Source organism: Gymnogyps californianus, chromosome 4 (genome assembly GCF_018139145.2).
Source record: "Gymnogyps californianus isolate 813 chromosome 4, ASM1813914v2, whole genome shotgun sequence".
NCBI classification, from domain to species: domain Eukaryota; kingdom Metazoa; phylum Chordata; class Aves; order Accipitriformes; family Cathartidae; genus Gymnogyps; species Gymnogyps californianus.
The window spans coordinates 557,111-576,031 of NC_059474.1; the positions used below are offsets into that span (position 1 = coordinate 557,111).

The 18,921-nt window shown below is 60.3% G+C and overlaps 2 protein-coding genes across 2 annotated transcripts in view; both read left to right on the forward strand.

The window, feature by feature from the left end:
• ZNF638 (zinc finger protein 638) overlaps window positions 1-813 on the forward strand; it is a 42,008-nt gene extending 41,195 nt beyond the window's left edge. The window contains 1 exon segment of the mRNA XM_050896671.1: window positions 500-813. Coding sequence (XP_050752628.1) covers window positions 500-559 — 60 coding nt within the window. The 3' untranslated portion in view covers window positions 560-813.
• Window positions 814-5,576: 4,763 nt separating this feature from the next.
• The window catches only part of DYSF (dysferlin), a 104,907-nt gene continuing 91,562 nt past the window's right edge, over window positions 5,577-18,921 (forward strand). Inside the window, 11 exon segments of the mRNA XM_050896611.1 lie at window positions 5,577-5,664; window positions 11,255-11,310; window positions 12,081-12,172; window positions 15,313-15,418; window positions 16,765-16,834; window positions 16,837-16,878; window positions 17,030-17,223; window positions 17,385-17,513; window positions 18,249-18,311; window positions 18,502-18,552; window positions 18,645-18,675. Coding sequence (XP_050752568.1) covers window positions 5,577-5,664; window positions 11,255-11,310; window positions 12,081-12,172; window positions 15,313-15,418; window positions 16,765-16,834; window positions 16,837-16,878; window positions 17,030-17,223; window positions 17,385-17,513; window positions 18,249-18,311; window positions 18,502-18,552; window positions 18,645-18,675 — 922 coding nt within the window.

Genomic DNA, 18,921 nt, shown 5'->3' on the forward strand with positions numbered 1-18,921 from the left:
CTTAGATTTGGGGTCAAAACTCCCCCCACCCCACAGCAGTGCACCCAGCCGGCAGGGACCCAGCGTGTACCCCTTCCTGTGCGAGGTGCTGGTGTGAGGGGTGGAAAACTGGGAAGGTACTTATCGACGTAGACTTTTGTGAGCTGGGTGCAATGAATATACAGCCTGTGGTGAATATTGAATAACTATTTTATATTTCATGACTAGACACAGGTGCCTGTTGTCACGTGAAATCCTGACACCTAATATTTTGCCGTATCCCCTGTAAAAATTCCACTCGGGAGCTTCACCACTTGGTGATTGTGTGTGTGTGTGTGTCAGTTTGTGAGCAAAAATTTCGAGTGTTTTTTGGTACAGATCACAGATTACCAGTATCAGGAGTAGGCTGATTTTTGGATGATACGTTTATGAAACCTACACTGTATTTCGAGGATGATCGTGTCGCGGACTGAGGAACAACGTAGTGGCGTCTTTTCACTGGCTACCCTTGTTTCTGCAGAAATTCATGGCCAAGCAGAAGGATGAGGATAATGATGGGGAAGAGCGGAGTTCAAGGTGATCGGAGGAAAGAAGAATTCTTTCAGTGGATTAAACTTAGGGTCCAGTCAATTTTGTGTATTTTGTTATGATTTAATTTGTAATTTTGTTTCAGAAACAAGCATTCATGTTGTATAAATTTGAGCTCAGTATAGACAGACTAAAAGAAAAAACGTATGGTGGCTTTGATTTGTATATCAAATCATCTGACTTGGAAGAGACTTCTTTTACAAGTGTCGACATGAAATAAATGTTCTTACTGTATAGTTAACACCAGAGGATTGTGTTTGGTGTGATTTCTTGTGTTTTGTTAACCCTGGATCACAGCAGAGACTAGGAGGGAATTCATTCCGGAGATCTCTCTCTGGTGCCGCCTTACAGAGCTCTCAGCAGGTGGAATTTCACGTGCTGCGTACACTCCGTCCTGCCCCAAAGCAGTGACCCTCCTGGTAAAGGTTTCGGTGATCCTGTGGATCGTTCCGCTCCCTTTAGCCGCCTCTTTCCTACGGCCTCTGCCGTCTGACCATAGTCTCAGGAAGATAAAGCCGAGGCCATCAAGAGGAGCAAAGCCTGTTCCAGCAGCGCGTTAGCGTGCCTGTCGTTACTGCGGTCAGCCAGGGAGGTCACTGTCCCCTTGCTGTTTCTCCTTGGTGACCGAGTTTGCTTGTTTATTTTGGGTTGTTTTTCCCTAGTTTGTTCCAGTCTGTAGGTCAAAGCCTGTGGAGCGCTCCGCAGCGTGGCTGAACTTTGTAATCTGCTCTTGAACGTTGCTCACGGCTAAGTCTGGGTCTCTGGCTGGATCGCAGTCTGGATCACGCTTGACTTTCCTTTGAGCTTTTATTTTTCACCTAGCCACTTGAAGTTTATTTAAAAGACTGTTTTTTGAAATCCACCATTGTCTCTGCCACTCCTTCAAACTTTGGGTAGTTGATTTGGGCTGAATTATGTTCTTGGAGGAGGAGTAAAGTGTTCTTACGTGTCCAGGAAAATGAGAGACTGTGGTTCAGCCTGGTGGGAATATTCCAAGTCCTAGCTGTGCCATAGCTGGCACGAAAGTCCGTGTGTCTTCGGACCGCTGATGAGTAAAGCACCAAAACGAACCAGACTTACGGTTTGGCAAAGGAAGCACCTGCAGGTCGCTGATGTGGGACGTGTTCCTCGATGGGAGGTGATCCCATGGAGTCCCTCAGACTCATAGGACCTTGCTTCTTCGAGAGCAAGCATATATGCAGAAAGAGGTACTTGCATTTCATGTATTGAAGTTGTCGAACGATACCGAGCTGTAAACGTCTTTCAATACCTGCCCACTGCCTGACGTCCATGCCGTGTGTGTGCGAGGAGGACAGAGACCCCAAACCGAAGGCTTTGCTTGGGGCTGTTCCTGTAGCTGACGGAGCAGTCGTGCTGTCCGACAGGCAGGTTACAGGACTTGGTCAGTTCTTGTTGGCCGGGCTTTTTTTTTTGTCTGTTTTTGTTTTGTTTTGCTTGGGTCCCTCGGTAAAGAGCGCTGCTGTGGGTGAAGGTGCTGCTGCCCGTGTGTGCTGGCGAGCCGCTGCCCTGGCCTGTCCCACCGCCTGCGAACGGAGCAGCGTCTCAAAAATGCGCGTGAGGGATTTAGACCAGCAAATACTTGGCAAGCCCGGGAGCCTGACTCAGGGTAAGAATGTGCGTGTGACTGCACATGTGCGTCCATCTCCCTCCTCTCTTCACTGGCTGCTAGGAGCAGCCCTCCGCTACTCCAGAGTAGTGAGCAGTACAGATGAGATCGGTGTGATGTTATTTAACTGCTTAATTACTCTCCCTGAGTTACTGTGGGGTTAGCAGCAATTCATACGGAAGAGAATTTAAAAATCCTGTCCGAAATAATAGGGTAACAAACGGGGATTTCGTGCAGGGAGGTGCAGAAAGCGTCTGCAGAGCTGTGCAGCCCGGCTGCCCCGCCGCTGGCAGAGCCCCCGGCACAGCTCAGCAGCTTTGCAGCGTTCTTTTCCCCGGCCTCGCCAGAGCGTGGGACGTGGCTCTCTGTCCTCGTCAGTCCTGTCCCCTTTACAATGCAGCTTTATGCGTTCGCGCTTCTGAGGTTTGTTTTTTTTTTTTTTTTTTCCAGAGTCCCTCTGCGGAGTCAGGAAGGCGATTTCTTGCCACGGTTTCTCTTTGTCGCTTTATCTGCGCGGAGGACGAGAAAACAATGTACGTTCTTCATTCCTGCTGCCGCCGTGCAAGCTACAGTCCAAATTTGCCTTTGCTGAGCGTACGGAGGGCTGAGGGAGAGAGGAGCACCCCGGGGACCGCCGGCCTGTTTGGGTCCTCTGCCTTCGTCGGGCTGCGATGCCCCGGCCGTGCTGCGCTCCCACCCGTGGCTCACCGGCAGCTGCTGAGTGGGACCGGGCTTGTGGGGTGTCAGGGGCGGTGGAAGCAGGCTAAGCTCATCCTCCTGGTGCTCCCCTCGCCCTGCTCTGTCTCCCCCTCTTGCACCCCCCCCCCCAAATGCTTTGGGGTGATAACCACCCTTCCTCACCCAGCTTGACATGGTTTCACCACAGTTCTTGCTTTAAAAGAAACGGCTTTTCCTAGGCAGATGCTGAGAAACCAGCCGGGATGCGAGCAGCTCAGCGGTTTTAAAGGCCGCTCCAAGGGCGAGGCGAAGGCAAACGAAGAAAACAATTCGGCTTTTAATGGGATTGAGCGGCTTCCCCAGGTATGCCCCCTCAGCAGGAGTGTGGGGCGGCTGTGGGTGCCCAGGGTGGGTGAGGACGGCAGCTCGGGGGGGGGGGGGGGGCTTCGCCTTGGCTGAAGCCCTGATGCCCACTCGGGTTGCCTGCCTGCTCCCAGCCCAGAGCTGGCGGCTTCCCGTGGCCGGGAAGATGGGATCCAGCATCGTCTCCCTGTCGGCTGCCAGGCGGAGTGTGACCTTGGAGGATGTCGAGATGCGGGGATGGGGACTCGGTCAATAAATCCTGTTCCTGCTCTGCATCCGCTTCCCCTCTGCCCGCGGCTCCCCGGATCCCCCTTCCCTTTGCGACGCCAGAACGTCTCGGATAAAACCAGGTCAGTGCCGCAGCGGTCCCAAGGAAAAGATGCAGGAGCTGTCGGGGCTACATAACTGGGGATTTTGAGGAAAAAAACATCCTGTCCCCCCAGGGTGATGTGGAAAAAACAGGAAATCTAGGAAAAATGAGGTTAAAAACCCCCCAAAACACCATTACAGAACAAGTCGCTACTGGTTTTCTGAATGTTGTTCCCCGAAACGTACGGTGCTGCGCTTCAGTTCCCCCTGTGACTGGCAGTGCTGCAAACTGAGTTTATTTTAGAGCTGCCGGTAATTAAAATGGCCACGTGCTGCGTGCCCTGTCCCCTTGGCACATCCGCAGGGACGCTGCCGCCGGCTCCTGGCAGCGTCTGGCTGCAGATGGGGGTGGTTTAAGTAAAATCCACGGAGCTTTTGCAGCAGCTTTTCCTCTGCCCTTGCAGGATTTTTCTTTTTTTCCTCCTCCTGTGCATCGCTGAGCTCAACCCGGGCAGCGCCTGTGCCTCGCCTGGCGCCCAGCCGGGCGGCCGCGGTGCCCCAGCTCATTATTTAAGGGTCCTTATTATTTAAGGCTTATTATTTAAACAGTCCTCGCAGGGCTGAGAGCGTGGGGTCCGTGGGTCCCTTGGGGCAACGTGCTGGGGACGGGGATGCTCCCGGTGAGCTGAGAGAGGGGCAGACAAGGGACGAGCAGGCTTTTTCGAGGGGACTCGTGCTAAATATCGGAGGGACACACGGGGAGTGGTGGGGGGGGGGGGGATAGGGGTGCCAGGGGACCCCGTGGCTGGGCCGTGCTGTCTCCTGCGAGGACCCTCAGCTTTCATCTCGCCGATAATTACGTTTCACCCAAATGCGATTACGCCGCTGCTTCCGCAGATTTTTCCGCTTCGGTGGCCGATCCCTGCCCTGGTCACGGCAGCCAGTGTTTTTCGGTGTGGCCTGGTGGTTAGTACCTAGCAGGAGGAGCGGGAAAAAGGGTTTAGATAAAGCCAAAGAGGGTAAAAGGGAGCGACGGGGTGAGCGTGGGAGCGGGGCAGCCCCGAGCAGCCGGGGGGGTGCAGGGAGAGGGGTCCTGGCCTGGAGGGAGCTCGCTGAGCCGCTTGCTGGGAAACCCAGGGGTAAAAATAACCTCCCCGAAATAGCCGGGTGCCGTGGCCGTCCCCAGCTGTCACCGCGCGGCTTGTCACAGCCGTGCCAAAGCGAGAGATGGTTTCCCATCCCCCCAGCTGGGGAAACTGAGGCAGGGACCTCAGGGTGTGCTGTCCCCACACACCCACCCGGGCTGGTCCCGGTGGAACCCCTGGGGTGGGGGTTTGCATGCACCCAGCTCTCGCAGGGGACCCTGCTTTGTGCCGTGCCGAGGGGTGCCATAGGGCTCGCCCTGCGTGTGGCTCAGCCCCCCAAGACCCCCATTTTCCCACCCTGGAGGTGATGCTGGGCCGCCCCCCCCCCCGGGCCTGGCCCTAGTGTGATGGTGAGGGGCTGGGGCTGCACCCAGGGACTCTCCGGCACCTTCCCAGCGCTGCGGTGCTGACCCCGGCGTGGGCCAAACCGCATTTGGGGTCTCAGGGGGGGCGTGGGGTGGGGGTGTCTCACTCCTGCAGCAGCCCCCACCCGCGGGAAGCGAACAAAGGTAAGAGCAATTCATGGTGCAGACCCCCCTCACCAGCCCCGTTTGGGGTGTCCGGTCCCAGCCCCCCTCCCCATGGCGGGGGGACACACACACACATACACACTCACATGCCCCTGCTGCAGGGGGGGTGCCAGCCCCCAGCCCCCCCCCCTCCATCCTCCTGGGGCTTCGCCAGCCGCCTCCAAGGCCGGGGTGGTGGTGGTGGTGGGGGGGGTGTCTCCCCCCCTCCTGCCCCGCCTGCGGGGCCGCAGCCAGCCCCGGCCGCAGCCGTTCCCCTTTAAGAGAGGCGGGTACCGGGCCGGCGGGGGGGCGGAGGGGGGGCTGGGGGGTGGGTGTTGCAGCGAGGCGGCGGGTACCGGGCCGGGCCGGGCCGGGGCGATGCTCCGCGTCTTCATCCTCCATGCGGAAAATGTCCGCACGCCGGACGCCGACATCAGCGATGCCTACTGCTCCGCCGGCTTCGGAGGTACGGGCTGGGGGGGGACGACGCAAAAAGCGGGGGGGTCCTGCATCTCCAGCCCCCCGCCCATCCAGCCCCTGGCTCCCCTCTGTGGGGTCCTACCTCTATCTGATGTGCCCCCACCGCGGGGAGGGGATGTCTGGGGAGCCCCCGGCCCCCCCCCCCCCCCCCCGCCTCTCTCCTTACCGGAGGGGGGGGGGCAAAGCCGCCGCCGTGCCCCCTGCGCCGGGGGGCGGGAGCGCTGCCGGGCCGGGGGGGGGGGGCCGGGGGGGGTGGCATAGCTGAGCGGTGACAGCACCAGCGGCAGCCGAGGCTATTTCTGGACTCTGCTCTGCTCTGGGGGGGGGGAGACGGAGATGGCGGGGGGGGGCCGGCACCAGGGGACGCGGTGGGGGCCGGGATGCCGCCTCCCTTCCCCGTGACCCCCGTGGGCGAGGGGGGCCGGGGCCGTCCCACGCAAGGTTGCGTGTTGGGAACCTGCCGGACGTCCACTTCCCCGGCCCCCCGCCCCGCTGCCTGCACCCCAACGGCCCTGACCCCCCCTCCCCAGCCGTGTCCAGCGGCCGGGGCAGGTTTCCTTCTGCTGGGGATTTATTTTCAGCCCTCCCGGTGTGGCAGCGGGCCCTCTTCGGCTGCACCCCACGGCTGAGCCGTTGCTCTGCCGGGTCCGGGGGCTCCACCGTGTCTGCCCATGAGAAGATGGTTCCTGGGGCTGGGCAGGGCATGGGGGGCCGTGCTGGGCCCCCCTACGTCCCCGGTCCCCTGAGTAGTGATGTTGGCTATAGGGGAACCTGCCCGCGATCTCCTGGGACCCATGCAACACCAGCCTGGGTCCCAAATCCTCCCCCCAAGGGGTGACAGGAGAAATGAGGCAGCGTCTGACGCGTCACAGCTCGTTTGCAACGCTCCGGGCATCCTTGGGATGAAAAAGCATCTTTTTGGGGGCTTGTTGAACGGGACGCGGTGAGCAGGAGCAGAGAGGCTGTGGCTCAGCACTCGTGTGCTTGCACTCGCATCTCCCGCAGTCGTGCCTGGCTCTGCAGCTGGGGGGGGACCTTCCTCGTGGCACGGAGGTCCCTGTCCCACTGTCACAGCGTCCCCCGGCGTGGTCACGGTCGTGGGAAGCCCCTCACCCGCTGGGCCTGAGCAGCAGCTTCTTCCTTCCCGTACACCCTTGTCCTTGCCAGCCGGCAGCACCCAGGGGCTGTGACAAGGGGACAACCCCCGCCTCTGCTCCAGGGGACAGGGAGGGGGGTGGCAGTGGGAACCCCACCGGTGTCGGCTGGGCCCAGGGGTGCGGGGGGCTTGGAGTGGGTGCTGGCTGCACCTCGCCCCGCAGGGGGGTTTGCGGTGAGAGCCCAGCCGGGGTTCCGGTGCTGTGGGCTGCTCAGAGCCCCCACCCGGCAGTGGGACGCGACCCCTCCCCCCGCCGGTCCCCGTGCTGCTGTGTCCCCAGTGGTGTGGCATCCCCGGGTCTGGGAGCTCCCCGGCTTGCGCCATTCCTGGGGTGCTGACGCTCTGCAGCCCTGTGGTGTGTCACCCCAGGGTTCTGGTGCTCCAGTGTCCCCAGGGTCCTGTGCGTGTGGCATCTCCCATGTCCTGCTGCTCCAGCACCCCCGGTGGGGTTTCATCCCCAGGCTGCAATGCTCAGCTATCCTCGCAGCTCACAGCACCCCCGGGTCCGGGTGCTCGGTCACCCTGAACTTGCAGCATCCCCAGATGCTCGTGCTTTTGTACCCTTGGGGCTTGCAGCATCCCTGAGTCCGGATGATTTACCATCCCCAGGGCTTACAGTGTCCCTGGGGCCCCGTGCTCGGGCACCGCCAACTCGCAGCACCCCCAGGGCTTGCAGCACCCCAAGCTCGCAGCATCCCCAGGGAGATTTACCATCCCCAGGGCATACCTGGGTCCTGGTGGTTTATTTACCATCCCTGGGGCTTGCAGCATCCCTGGATCCTGGTGCTAGGGCATCCTTGAGGTTCGCAGCATCCCTGAGTCCTGGTGATTTATTTACCATCCCTGGAGCTCGCAGCATCCCTGGATCCTGGTGCTAGGTCATCCTCGGGACTTGCAGCATCTCTGGATCCCGGTGATTTACTTACCATCCCCGGATCCCAGTGCTCGGGCATCCTCGGGGTTGGCAGCATCCCTGGGCCCCGAGGATTTAATTTACCATCTCTGGGGCTTGCAGCATCCCTGTATCCCGATGATTTATTTACCATCCCCGGAGCTTGCAGCATCCCTGGATCCCGGTGATTTGGTTTACCATCCCTGGAACTGACAGCATCCCCGGATCCTGGTGCTCAGGCATCCTGGGGGTTCGCAGCATCCCTGGATCCCAGTGATTTAATTTACCATCTCTGGGGCTTGCAGCATCCCTGGATCCTGATGATTTAATTTACCATCCCTAGAGCTCGCAGCATCCCCGGATCCCAGTGCTCGGGCATCCTTGGAGTTCGCAGCATCCCTGGATCCTGGTGATTTATTTACCATCCCCAGAGCTTGCAGAATCCCTGGATCCCGGTGATTTAATTTACCATCCCAGGGGCTCGCAGCATCCCCGGATCTCCGTGCTCGGGCATCCTCAGGGTTCGCAGCATCCCTGGGCCCCAAGGATTTAATTTACCAACTCTGGGGCTTGCAGCATCCCCAAGTCCAAGTGATTTATTTACCATCCCTAGAGCTCACAACATCCCTGGATCCCAGTGCCAGGGCATCCTTGGGGTTCACAGCATCCCTGGGTCCTGGTGATTTATTTACCATCCCCGGAGCTCACAGAATCCCCAGATCCCAGTGATTTAATTTACCATTCCCAGGGCTCACAACATCCCCAGATGCCGGTGCTAGGGCATCCTTCGGGTTCACAGCATCCCTGGGTCCTGGTGATTGAATTTAACGTCTCTGGGGCTTGCAGCATCCCTGGATCCCAGTGCTCGGGCATCCCCGGAGCTTGCAGCATCCCCGCATCCCGGTGATTTAATTTACCATCCCCGGAGCTCCCAGAATCCCCGAATCCCGGTGATTTAATTTACCATCCCCGGAGCTCCCAGAATCCCCGCTTCCCAGGGCTTTGGTACCCCCGGGATTTGCAGCATCCCAGCTCTTGCAGCCACGGGAACGGCCGCGCCGAGGCGCTCCGTGTCGCAGCCCGGGCATCTCCTCCACCCACCGGGAAGGGCTGGGACCGGGGACGGGGGACGGGGGGGGCGGGAGGCGACGCTAAGGGGGCCGGATCCTGCCCTGGATTGAGCCCGGCTTGGCCTCACCGTACCCTATTCCATCGCCTCGCCATGCTGCGTTGCTTGCTCCAACGAGCCAGTCACCTTCCCAACTTGGAGAAAGGGGACAAGCAAAGCGATCCGGTAGCCAGCTTGACTTTCCGAGGTGAGGGGACCCCAAATTCGGGCTGGGGTGGGCAGGATTATTGCTTTGCTTCTTGTCTGCTTTTGCAGCCCCCCTCCTCCAGCAAAGCCCGGCTTCTGCGGGGCGACCGGCCAGGACGTACGTCCTGGCCGGTCGCCCCGCAGAAGCCGGGCTTTGCTAAGCTCCATCCTTGTCCTAAATCCTTGCAAAACCCCCCCTCCACCACCCTGCACCCCGCTACCGATTGCACCGCAGCTCCCTCCATCCCCACCCTCTGATGCAGCCCGGTGCCACGCTCGCACGCACGACACCGGCGCGTCCAAGGGTCCCTGGGGCGGGCTGTGAATTTTATCACTCTTCCTCCTGATTTTGGGGTGCGCAGGGTCGTGGGGGACAGCGAGAAATCCCGTTTCCTCAAGGATTTTTTTTCGGGGGACGGACTTGGGGACGGTCATTTAGCGCTGCAACCCGGTGTCACGGCGTCTAAAAATGATGGGGTGACAGGGGCGAGCCCCAGCAAAGAGCAGGACCCGGCTTTGCTGCAGGGTGCTGCACCCTTGGGTGCTCTCAATCGCTCTTGTGCTTTGCTCTCGTTAAGGTATTTTAATTACTAATATGAGCTTGATAAAAATAACCCCTTATCCTAGGGGGTTATCCCATTGCTGTGGGTACCGGAGGATGGAGGTCCCGGGAAGGGAGCGCTGCCTTTGCACCTCGAAAGCGCTCGCTGGAGGATGTTGCTTTTCTTTTTTTTTTTTTTTTTTTAGGCAGTCATTTCCCGGCGGTGGAAAATGTCCTTTTTTAGGAAAAAAAACAAAAAAAAAAATAAGGAAAGGAAAGGGATGAGTGGCTTCTGACCCAGCCTTTCCTGTGCTCCGTGGGGCGGGTGGGGGGAATGGTGCTGCTGCCGGCCCCTGTCCGGCCGGCTCCGGGACCCCCTCATATGTTCATCCCGCGGTGGGTGCTGGGTGCTCGCCCAGGGTGGGCTCCATCCATCCACCGCCAAGGCGGAAAGCGGCTCTCATCGGCGAAATCACGATCCCGAGAGGGCGGGGGGGGAATTCCAGGGCTCTGCGTCCCGTGAAGATGAGGCATAAGCGGGAGACGTGCCTTAAACCCAGGGTGTTTGACGTCCCTTGGGCTCGGTGACGTTGCCCAGAGGTGCCGTGTCAGGGTGAGGGCAGCTCTGCCTCCCTCCCGGTCCCAGCCCGGCTCCGGCGGCCGCTTCAGCTCGGGGCCAGGAGATTTAGCAGAGACTCTTTAAAATCTGATATAGGAAAAGATTAATTCAGTGATGCTAAAATGAAAAAAAAAAACAAAAAAAAAAAAAAAAAGGAGACTATTTTGAGTGAGCGGCTTGGGCTCCCTGCCAGCCCCGTGTGCCATAACCACAGCCTGGGGTACCTATATATATCTATAGGGCCCTGCAGGGCGCCCGGCCGGTGTCCCCCGGGGTTTGAGTCACCGCTATTGTTCGGCTCTTCCTTTTCCTCTTCCCCCCGGTCCCTCCCGTGACGTGGCCCCTCGGGGCCCAGCCGGCGTTTGGCCGGTTTTTGGTGTGACGTGAGGGTCATGGTTTTGGGGTGCAGCTGAGTGTGTGTGTGGGGGCTCCTCGGGCAGGGCTGGAGCCCCCCCCCCCCGGCACCGGGGCTCCTTGGGATGTTGGCTTTGGGCTGCTTTTAACTGCTGCCGCCTGACTCCGCTCCCCGGGATGCCTGCAATCCCGAGACGGGGTGACAGCATCCCCATCCCCATCTTTTGGGGGTGTCAGTGGGCCCCCCCCCGCCCCGTTCAGTGTGCAAGCATCCGACCGCCGTCACAGGGGCTCTGGGTCCCGTCTGGGACTGTACCGAGGTTCAGGAGGAGGGAGGAAGATGTCCGGGTCCCCCATGACACCTTCCAGCCCGAAACCCCACCCAGCAGCCTTTGGGAGCCTCCTCTCTGCCCTCCTCATGGGGAAACTGAGGCACGACACATCGAGATGACTTGCCCGGGGGTTTTCCAGCAAGGCTCGTGGCAGGGCTGGGGCTCGAAGCGGGGTCCCGGAGCCCATCTGTGCACACCAGAGCCCAGCCTGTGTGCGAGGAGCAGGGCCTGATCCTGCTCCTGGGAGCTGTGGGTGTCGCTGGAGGCTCTCAGCCCCACCTGTGCATGGAGGGGACCGGAATTTTGGGGTCCTTCCCTGCGGTTTGGTGGGGAAAGCGGTCTGACCCGTGTGTGTTGCTCCCCGCAGGCGTGAAGAAGAGGACTAAAGTCATCAAGAACAATGTGAACCCCGTATGGAACGAGGTGAGTGTGTCCCCGTCCTCGCGGGGAACAGCCTGGGCACGGAGGGTGATGTGGGACCCGGGTGCAAGCCCGGGCAAGGTACCCCAAGCACAAGGGGCTTGCGGGGGCCCGGTGATGCCCCGGGGCTGTCACCTCATGGAGGGTTTGGGGCCGGTCCCCATCACGGGCAGCTTCGTATCCGAAATTCTGGGCACCGGCAGCGGAGGAGCGGGACCGAGCCAGCTCCGCGCAGCCCTTTGCTCCAGCCTCTTCCCCTTTCATCAAGATCTTATCAGGGCCAAGCACGCACATTAAAAGAAGCTGTTTAAAAATATTGCAGCTCAAGGGGAAAACAAGTGTGTTTTACTCATCAGCCTGGCCCAGGGGAGGCTATTTTTTCCAGCACCTTCTTCCTTCTAACCCTGACCTGTGCTTTCATGGGTCAAAATTAGAAAAAAAAGGGTTTTGGTGAGCAAACTAACACCGTTTTGGTGCAGAAACGCTCTGTGCCAGCTCCCATCGTTTTCTCCTTCACTTTTAATCCATGATGAGGGGAAGACCTTTGCCTGGGACATGTTTTTTCTGTGCGTCCGCCGGGAAATTTTGCTCAGGGCACGCGTGGTGCCGAGGTTTGTGCCGAGGGGCCGGGTTGGAGCTGTCAGTGCCATGATGGTGAGGCGGATCTGGTGTTTCGGTGGTTATTCTCCAGCCCCCGGTGGTGCCGGAGCCGGTCCATGCCTGCGTGTGAGCATCGTGGGCACTGATCCTGTCTCCCCTCTCCTCCCCTCCAGGGCTTCGAGTGGGACCTGAAGGGAGCTCCCCTGGACCCAGGCGCTGAGCTCACCGTCGTCGTGAAAGACCATGAGACCGTGGGGAGAAACAGGTGGGAGAAGCATGGGGTGCCGGGTGTGAGCCCCCTGCCCTGCTCCCGTCACCGGCACAGCCCGTGCACACACGCGTGTGTGTGCACGCCCGAGGCTTTGCACAAGGGGGCTGGGGTGAGCGGCGAGGGGGATTCGGGCTCTCCCTGGGCTCCGGGCGCTGCTCCCCGGCGCCGGCTGCCCTTTGCAGCGGAGGCGGCTGGTGGGAGGCGAGAGCCGCATTTCTGAGCTGCTTCGCTCGACGGCCGGGGAGAAAAAAAAAACCCCCAGCGTTCGAGGGTCGAGAGCGCACAAGGGACCCTTGTGCCCGCCGCCTCCTCTGCGCTGCCGCGCCAGCACGGCTGCGCGCCTCGGGAGCGACGCCGGCGCCGCGAGGCCCCGGTGATGGGCACTTGGCCCGGGGAGGAGTGAGACGGCGGCCAAGCTCCTTTCCCGAACACGCTTCGCTGGGAAGGGCGGCGTTTGCACAAACAAACGGCCCGGGGCGGTTTCCTTTCTCACGGCAGCTCCTGGTGCCCCTCACTTCGGGGGGCAGTGGGGGTTTCCCCACGGGGTCGGGGTCTCCCTCCTCGCAGCGGCTGCGTTAGGAAGGAGGGCGAGAGCAGACGGCGATGCCACCTCCAACCCCGGGACACCCAGCCCGGGCAACCCGTGTCTGCATGCAAGGCTCTTTTGGCCGGGATCGCTGCTTCCACAGGGGAAAAAAATATAGGAAGTCATTTATTTTTGGGCAGCGGAGGGTGGGAACTCGCTGCCCTGCTCCGGCTGGGATGGGGAGGACGTCCCTGGTGTGAAGGATCCCGTTTCCAGGGCTGGAGCCGATGCTGGATTCGCTCTTGGGCCGGAGGCCAAGGGAGGTGGAAATTGGGTCCGGTCCAGCTCGGTGGCGTTGTGCGTCTCTATAAATAGAGAGAGGAGGATGGGAGAAGGGTCCTGGCTCCTGGCGCAGGGAGATTTCGTCTGTCTGCGTGGGGAGCAGCTGCTCCGCCGCGACCCGCGGGGACCGCGATGCTCTCGCCAGTGGTCCCCTCTCCGTCACGAAGGTGATGGTGGATTTTTGCTTTTCCTTCCCTCGGGAGAAAATGCCAGCCTGCCCGTCCACGCGGGCGCTGCAAAGAGCAAACGGGGCGATTAGCAGCGACGGGCAATTAACGCCTTCAGCTGCTGTTGCGGCCTGAAATCACAGAATCACAGAAAGGTTTGGGTTGGAAGGGACCTTCAAAGATTAGCCATGATCCCGTGAGCAGGGACGTTTTCAACTACATCAGGTTGCTCAAAGCCCCATCCAACCTGACCTTGAACACCGCCAGGGATGGGGCATCCACAGCTTCTCTGGGCAACCTGGTCCAGTGTCCCACCACTCTCATCATAAAAGATGTCTTCCTTATGTCCAACGTCAGCCTACCCTCTTTCAGTTTAAAACCGTTGCCCCATGTTCTGTCACTACAGGCCCTGGTAAGAAGTCCCTCTCCATCTTTCTTATAAGCCCTCTTTAAGTACTGGAAGGCCGCTATAAGGTCTCCCCGGAGCCTTCTCTTCTCCAGGCTGAACAACCCTAACTCTCTCAGCCTTTCTTCACAGCAGAGGTGTTCCATCCCTCTGACCATCTTCGTGGTCTCCTCTGGACCTGCTCCAACAGGTCCATGTCCTTCTTATCGTGGGGGTCCCAGAGCTGAACGCAGTACTCCTGGTGGAGTGTCACAAGAGCAGAGCAGAGGGGGAGAATCCCCTCCCTCGACCTGCTGGCCACGCTTCTTTTGAGGCAGCCCAGGATGCCGTTGGCTTTCTGGGCTGCAAGCGCACATTGTCGGCTCATGACCAGCTTTTCATCCCCCAGTACCCCCAAATCCTTCTCGGCAGGAAGGATTCATCCCCCAGCCTGCATTGATACCGGGGGTTGCCCCGACCCATGTGCAGGACCTTGCACTTGGCCTTGTTGAACCTCATGAGATTCACATGGGCCCGCTTCCCGAGCTTGTCCAGGTCCCTCTGGATGGCATCCCGTCCCTCGAGTGAATCACCTGCACCACTCAGCTTGGTGTCATCTGCAAAGGTGCTGAGGGTGCGCTCAGTCCCACCGTGTATGTCAGTGATGAAGATATTAAATAGTGTTGGTCCCAGTACGGACCCTTGAGGAACACCACTCATTTCTGGTTTCCACTTGGGTATTGAGCCGTTGACTGTACCTCTTTGGATGCGACCGTCCAGCCAATTCCTTATCCATCTAACAGTCCATCCGTCAAACAGATATTTCTCCAATTTAGAGTTATGAATGTTGTTGAAGACCGTACCAAAGGCCTTACAAAAGTCCAGGTAGATGACATCTGTACCTCTTCCCTTGTCCACTGGTGCAGTCACTCCATCGTAGAAGGCCACCAGATTAGTCAGGCACAATTTCCCCGTGGTGAAGGCACGTTGGCTGTCTCTAATCACCACCCCGCCTTCCATACGTTTCGACATGTCTTCCAGGAGGATCTGCTCCATGATCTCATTGCGCTGTTAGGACAGCACAAAGCGGTTTGAGGGCTTTCCTGGCTCTGGGTGGGGAGGAGCTGGGCAGCAGCACTGGACCCGCTCCCTGGCCAGCCCTGGTCCATGGGGGAACCGGTGCTGCTGGCCGGGGTGGGCGGTGGCACGGCGCAGGAAGGGTTAACCAGAAGCCGAGCACCAGGGAGGTGCTGAAACTCAATAGGGGAAAAACAATTTTATGGTGGTTTAAAATCTTCCTGGGTGATGGTGGCACACCGACACCAGCCTCGGCTGCCAGCTCGGATCTCACCCACCTCCAGTGAAATCCCCGACCTCTTGCGTCTCTGTTTTCTGCGTTGGCAAAGAAAAATCCATCAGCGCTTCGGTTCGTGGCTCCTGGTTCCTCAGCGTGGACTTTTAGGTGCTTTTCCTTGATAAAAAGGGAACAAAGTCCCCAGCGATGCTCACCCCGGTTGTCCCTACCTGGGCTGGGTCTGAGCGACCTGATGCCCGTTCCTGTCCTCCCCAGGCAGCGGCCAGACGGGGACGCTGGCAGGCGTCCCCCCCGTCCCCGTCCCTGCCCTCCGGGTTGGTCGCTGGTGCCCGGGTTTGCCCCAGCCGCGGCTCCTTGGCCCCTTCCCCTGCTGACCCCCCCGTTGCTCCTCGCCCCCAGGTTTTTGGGAGAAGCCCGAGTGCCCCTGCGAGATGTCCTCTCTTCCCCCAGCCTGGCGGCCTCCTACAACCTCCCCTTGCTGGACACCAAGAAGCAGAGCACCGGGGTGAGTCCCTGCGCGGGGACCGGTGAGACCAGTTTGAGCAATGTTCCTGCCAGTTGCAGCTCCCAGTTGGAGATGAGTTTGAGCAATGTCCCTGCCAGCTGCAGCTCCCAGTTGGAGATGAGTTTGAGCAATGTCCCTGCCAGTTGCAGCTCCCAGTTGGAGATGAGTCTGAGCAATGTCCCTGCCAGTTGCAGCTCCCAGTTGGAGCACAGTCTGAGCAATGTTCCTGCCAGTTGCAGCTCCCAGTTGGAGATGAGTTTGAGCAATGTCCCTGCCAGTTGCAGCTCCCAGTTGGAGATGAGTCTGAGCAATGTCCCTGCCAGTTGCAGCTCCCAGTTGGAGATGAGTCTGAGCAATGTCCCTGCCAGTTGCAGCTCCCAGTTGGAGATGAGTCTGAGCAATGTCCCTGCCAGTTGCAGCTCCCAGTTGGAGACCAGTTTGAGCAATGTCCCTGCCAGTTGCAGCTCCCAGTTGGAGATGAGTTTGAGCAATGTCCCTGCCCGTTGCAGCTCCCAGTTGGAGACCAGTTTGAGCAATGTCCCTGCCAGTTGCAGCTCCCAGTTTGGGACCAGTTTGAGCAATGTCCCTGCCAGTTGCAGCTCCCAGTTTGGGACCAGTTGTCCGATCGTGGGCTCGTTTTCAACAAGCAAACCCGGTGGCTGGGGCAGGGAGGGGGCAGCAGGAACACGCTCGGTCCCTGCTCGCACGGGGGGCTCAGCTCCCTGCATCCCGTGTGTTCCCCTCTCCTCCTCGCCTTGAAGCCTGGGGAGAGCTTTGCTGGGGACACCCCGGTGCTTTGCTGGGGACACCCCGGCGGGAGATGGGTCAAACCTCTTTGCAGGGCAGACGTTGGCAGGGGCTGTAGCCCGTGCACCCACGAGACAGGGATGCCCAGGCTGGGTGGCCGGCGGGCTCTGCGGGGAGCACCGGGAGCACCCCTCGCAGCCCCTTAAATCTTGCATCTCCCTTTCCTCAGCTCCCCTCTCCTTGAGCCTTTCCCTGGCTCTGCCTCAGCATCTCCCTCCCTCCCACTCCCTTCCCGGTGGATGCAGCGTCCGGCCCCGGCTCAGCCCGGCCTGGGGCTGCCATCTAGCGGGATGGGGACCGGGTGGTCACCCCGCTGGGACCCTGCACGTCCCTGGTGCCCCCATGGGCCCTGGGACACCTCTCCCTGCTCTCCCCCCTGCTCTGTCCCTTTTTCCCGGCATTTGCCAAGTTGCTGCCACTGTTTCGGCTGCATCCCCCACGCCTGGGCAGAACATCGTGGGTGGCATCTGGCACCGAGGCTCAGGCCCCGGGAGAGCGTTTCTGGACACCCGTATAACGATTATTTCCTTTTTTTCCAGGCTTTCCTCATCCTGCAAGTGTCCTACATCCCCCCACCGGGAGCTGCCCCCCTGTTTCCCCCTCTGGCCCCCCCGAGCCAGCACCGGCTGCTGCTGAGCCCGACACGGTCACTGGTAACCAGAAACCTTCGCGTGTAGCTCCAGGGGGGGGATGCGACCCCCCCATAGTGTCACGTTTTTCGCAGCTAGACCCCTCACCCTGCGGTCCCACAGTGCCCGACCCCACCTTGCTCACGTCCTCCATCTCCTTTCTCGCCCCACGCAGAGACGGCCGGAGAGGAGGAGACGGAGGATCAGGTGGCAACGGGGGATGAGACGGAGCCCTCCTCCTCCTCGGGGCCGCCGGGGTCCGAGCCCCCCTCCCTGCCCCGCAAGCCCCCCGTGCACCACGTCCAGGGGGTGAAGCGGAGGAGGAGCTCACCCAAAAAGCCTCTATCCAACAAGCCGCAGGACTTCCAGGTGAGACGAGGCTGGTGGGGATGAGCTGCTCTCCTTGAACCCACCTCCCCAAGGCCCACCCCCCCCCCAACCTGTCCCTCTGGGGGTTCACCCCCGAGGTGCCCATCCCAGGGTAGGACCGACCCCAGTGACCCCCTGCCCTGTCCCCCCTCCCGTCCCAGATCAGGGTGAGGGTCATCGAGGGCCGCCAGCTCCCCGGGGTCAACATCAGGCCCGTGGTGAAGGTGACGGCCGCCGGGCAGACCAAGAGGACGAGGATACGCAAAGGCAACAGCCCCTTCTTTAATGAGGTGAGGGGCGGGGGGGGGGGGGGTCCCCTGCTCTGAGTGTGCCTGTGGGTACCAGGAAAGGCTCGGGAGTGTTACGGGTTGGGGTCCTGAGTGATGGAAATCCCGGCGCAGCCCAGAGGCGATGGGGACTGCAATGGGAGAGAAGCTCAAACAGCAGCAGGAAGCCGCGGCGAGCCCTTCGGCAGGTCCAGCATCCCCTCCCTTCATGCAGGGCTCATCTTGGTCACCTTCCTGAGGTGACTCGTGTGTCCCAGAGCCACCGGTGTAGCATCCTGGTGGCACGTCCTCGGCAGGGCTGCGCGCGGGCAGGGGTGGGCAACGCAGCCGGGCGTGCGGGATGGGTACGCTCGGACAGCCGTAGGCGACTTGTCCCCAGCCCTGTCCCCAAAAGCGGCTGCTTCAAGCCTGCCTTTTGGGATGTCCCCAAAGCCTGCTTCAACCTGTCCCTGTGCTTTATTTGGAGAGCCCCAGGAGAGCTGGTCTGGATGCGCTTTTGCAAACCGGCCCAGCAAAAGCAAACGGGAGGGTGTTGCTCACCAGGGTTCACCAAAGTCACCCAGCACAGCCCCTTCGGGAGGCTGCTGCTGTTAATGGGGTGGGGTCTCACCTAAAAGGGGGGGAAGAAGCTCCAGCCTGCGGAGTTGGGGGCACAGGAGAGGCTGGGAGACGCGAACGTGCCCTGGAGGGAGGCTGGGGCAGACCTCCGCCTTGCACCCTCACCCCTCTTTCCTACAGACTTTCTTCTTCAACGTCTTCGAGTCGCCGGCCGAGCTGTTCGACGCGCACGTCTTCATCACAGTGAGCTTCAGCAAGCGTCGGTCCTGCCCCTCGGGAGGGCTGGGGTGATGCTCGGGGCCGTCGCCCTGTCCCCCTCCCTGCAGTGCCCCGGGAAGCATCCCCCCGTTTCCCACACGGGCACGCAGCGGGGTCCTCCATCCTGGGAGGATTTGGGCTGGATTTACCGTTTTTCCTTGTTTTCATCCCGCAGGTTGTGGACTCTCGGTCTTTCCGGACGGACTCGGTGATCGGGGAGTTTCGGGTAAGGCCACCCTCTCTCCTCTTCCCCCCTGTTTTCCACCACGCTGACGCTCGGGGCGAGCGCTGGCATTTCTCTTTTGTTTCGTTGCACAGATGGACGTCGAGACCATTTACTCCGAGCCGAGTGAGCCCAGCGGGCGGTCGGGGTCCGGGCCAGGGTCACCTCCCGCGGCTGGGGAGGGGGTCGCTCTGGGAAACCCTTTTTTTGGGCCACACGTAGAGGATACACCCACCACAGCTCTCCCATACATAAACCCAGCCGTGCCCTTATAGCCATCATCACCACCCGTTTCCCTTCCCTTTCCCAAGACGTATGTCCTCGAGGTTTTCAAATCATTGAGCCACCAACTCGCTGGCAGAAAGACCCACC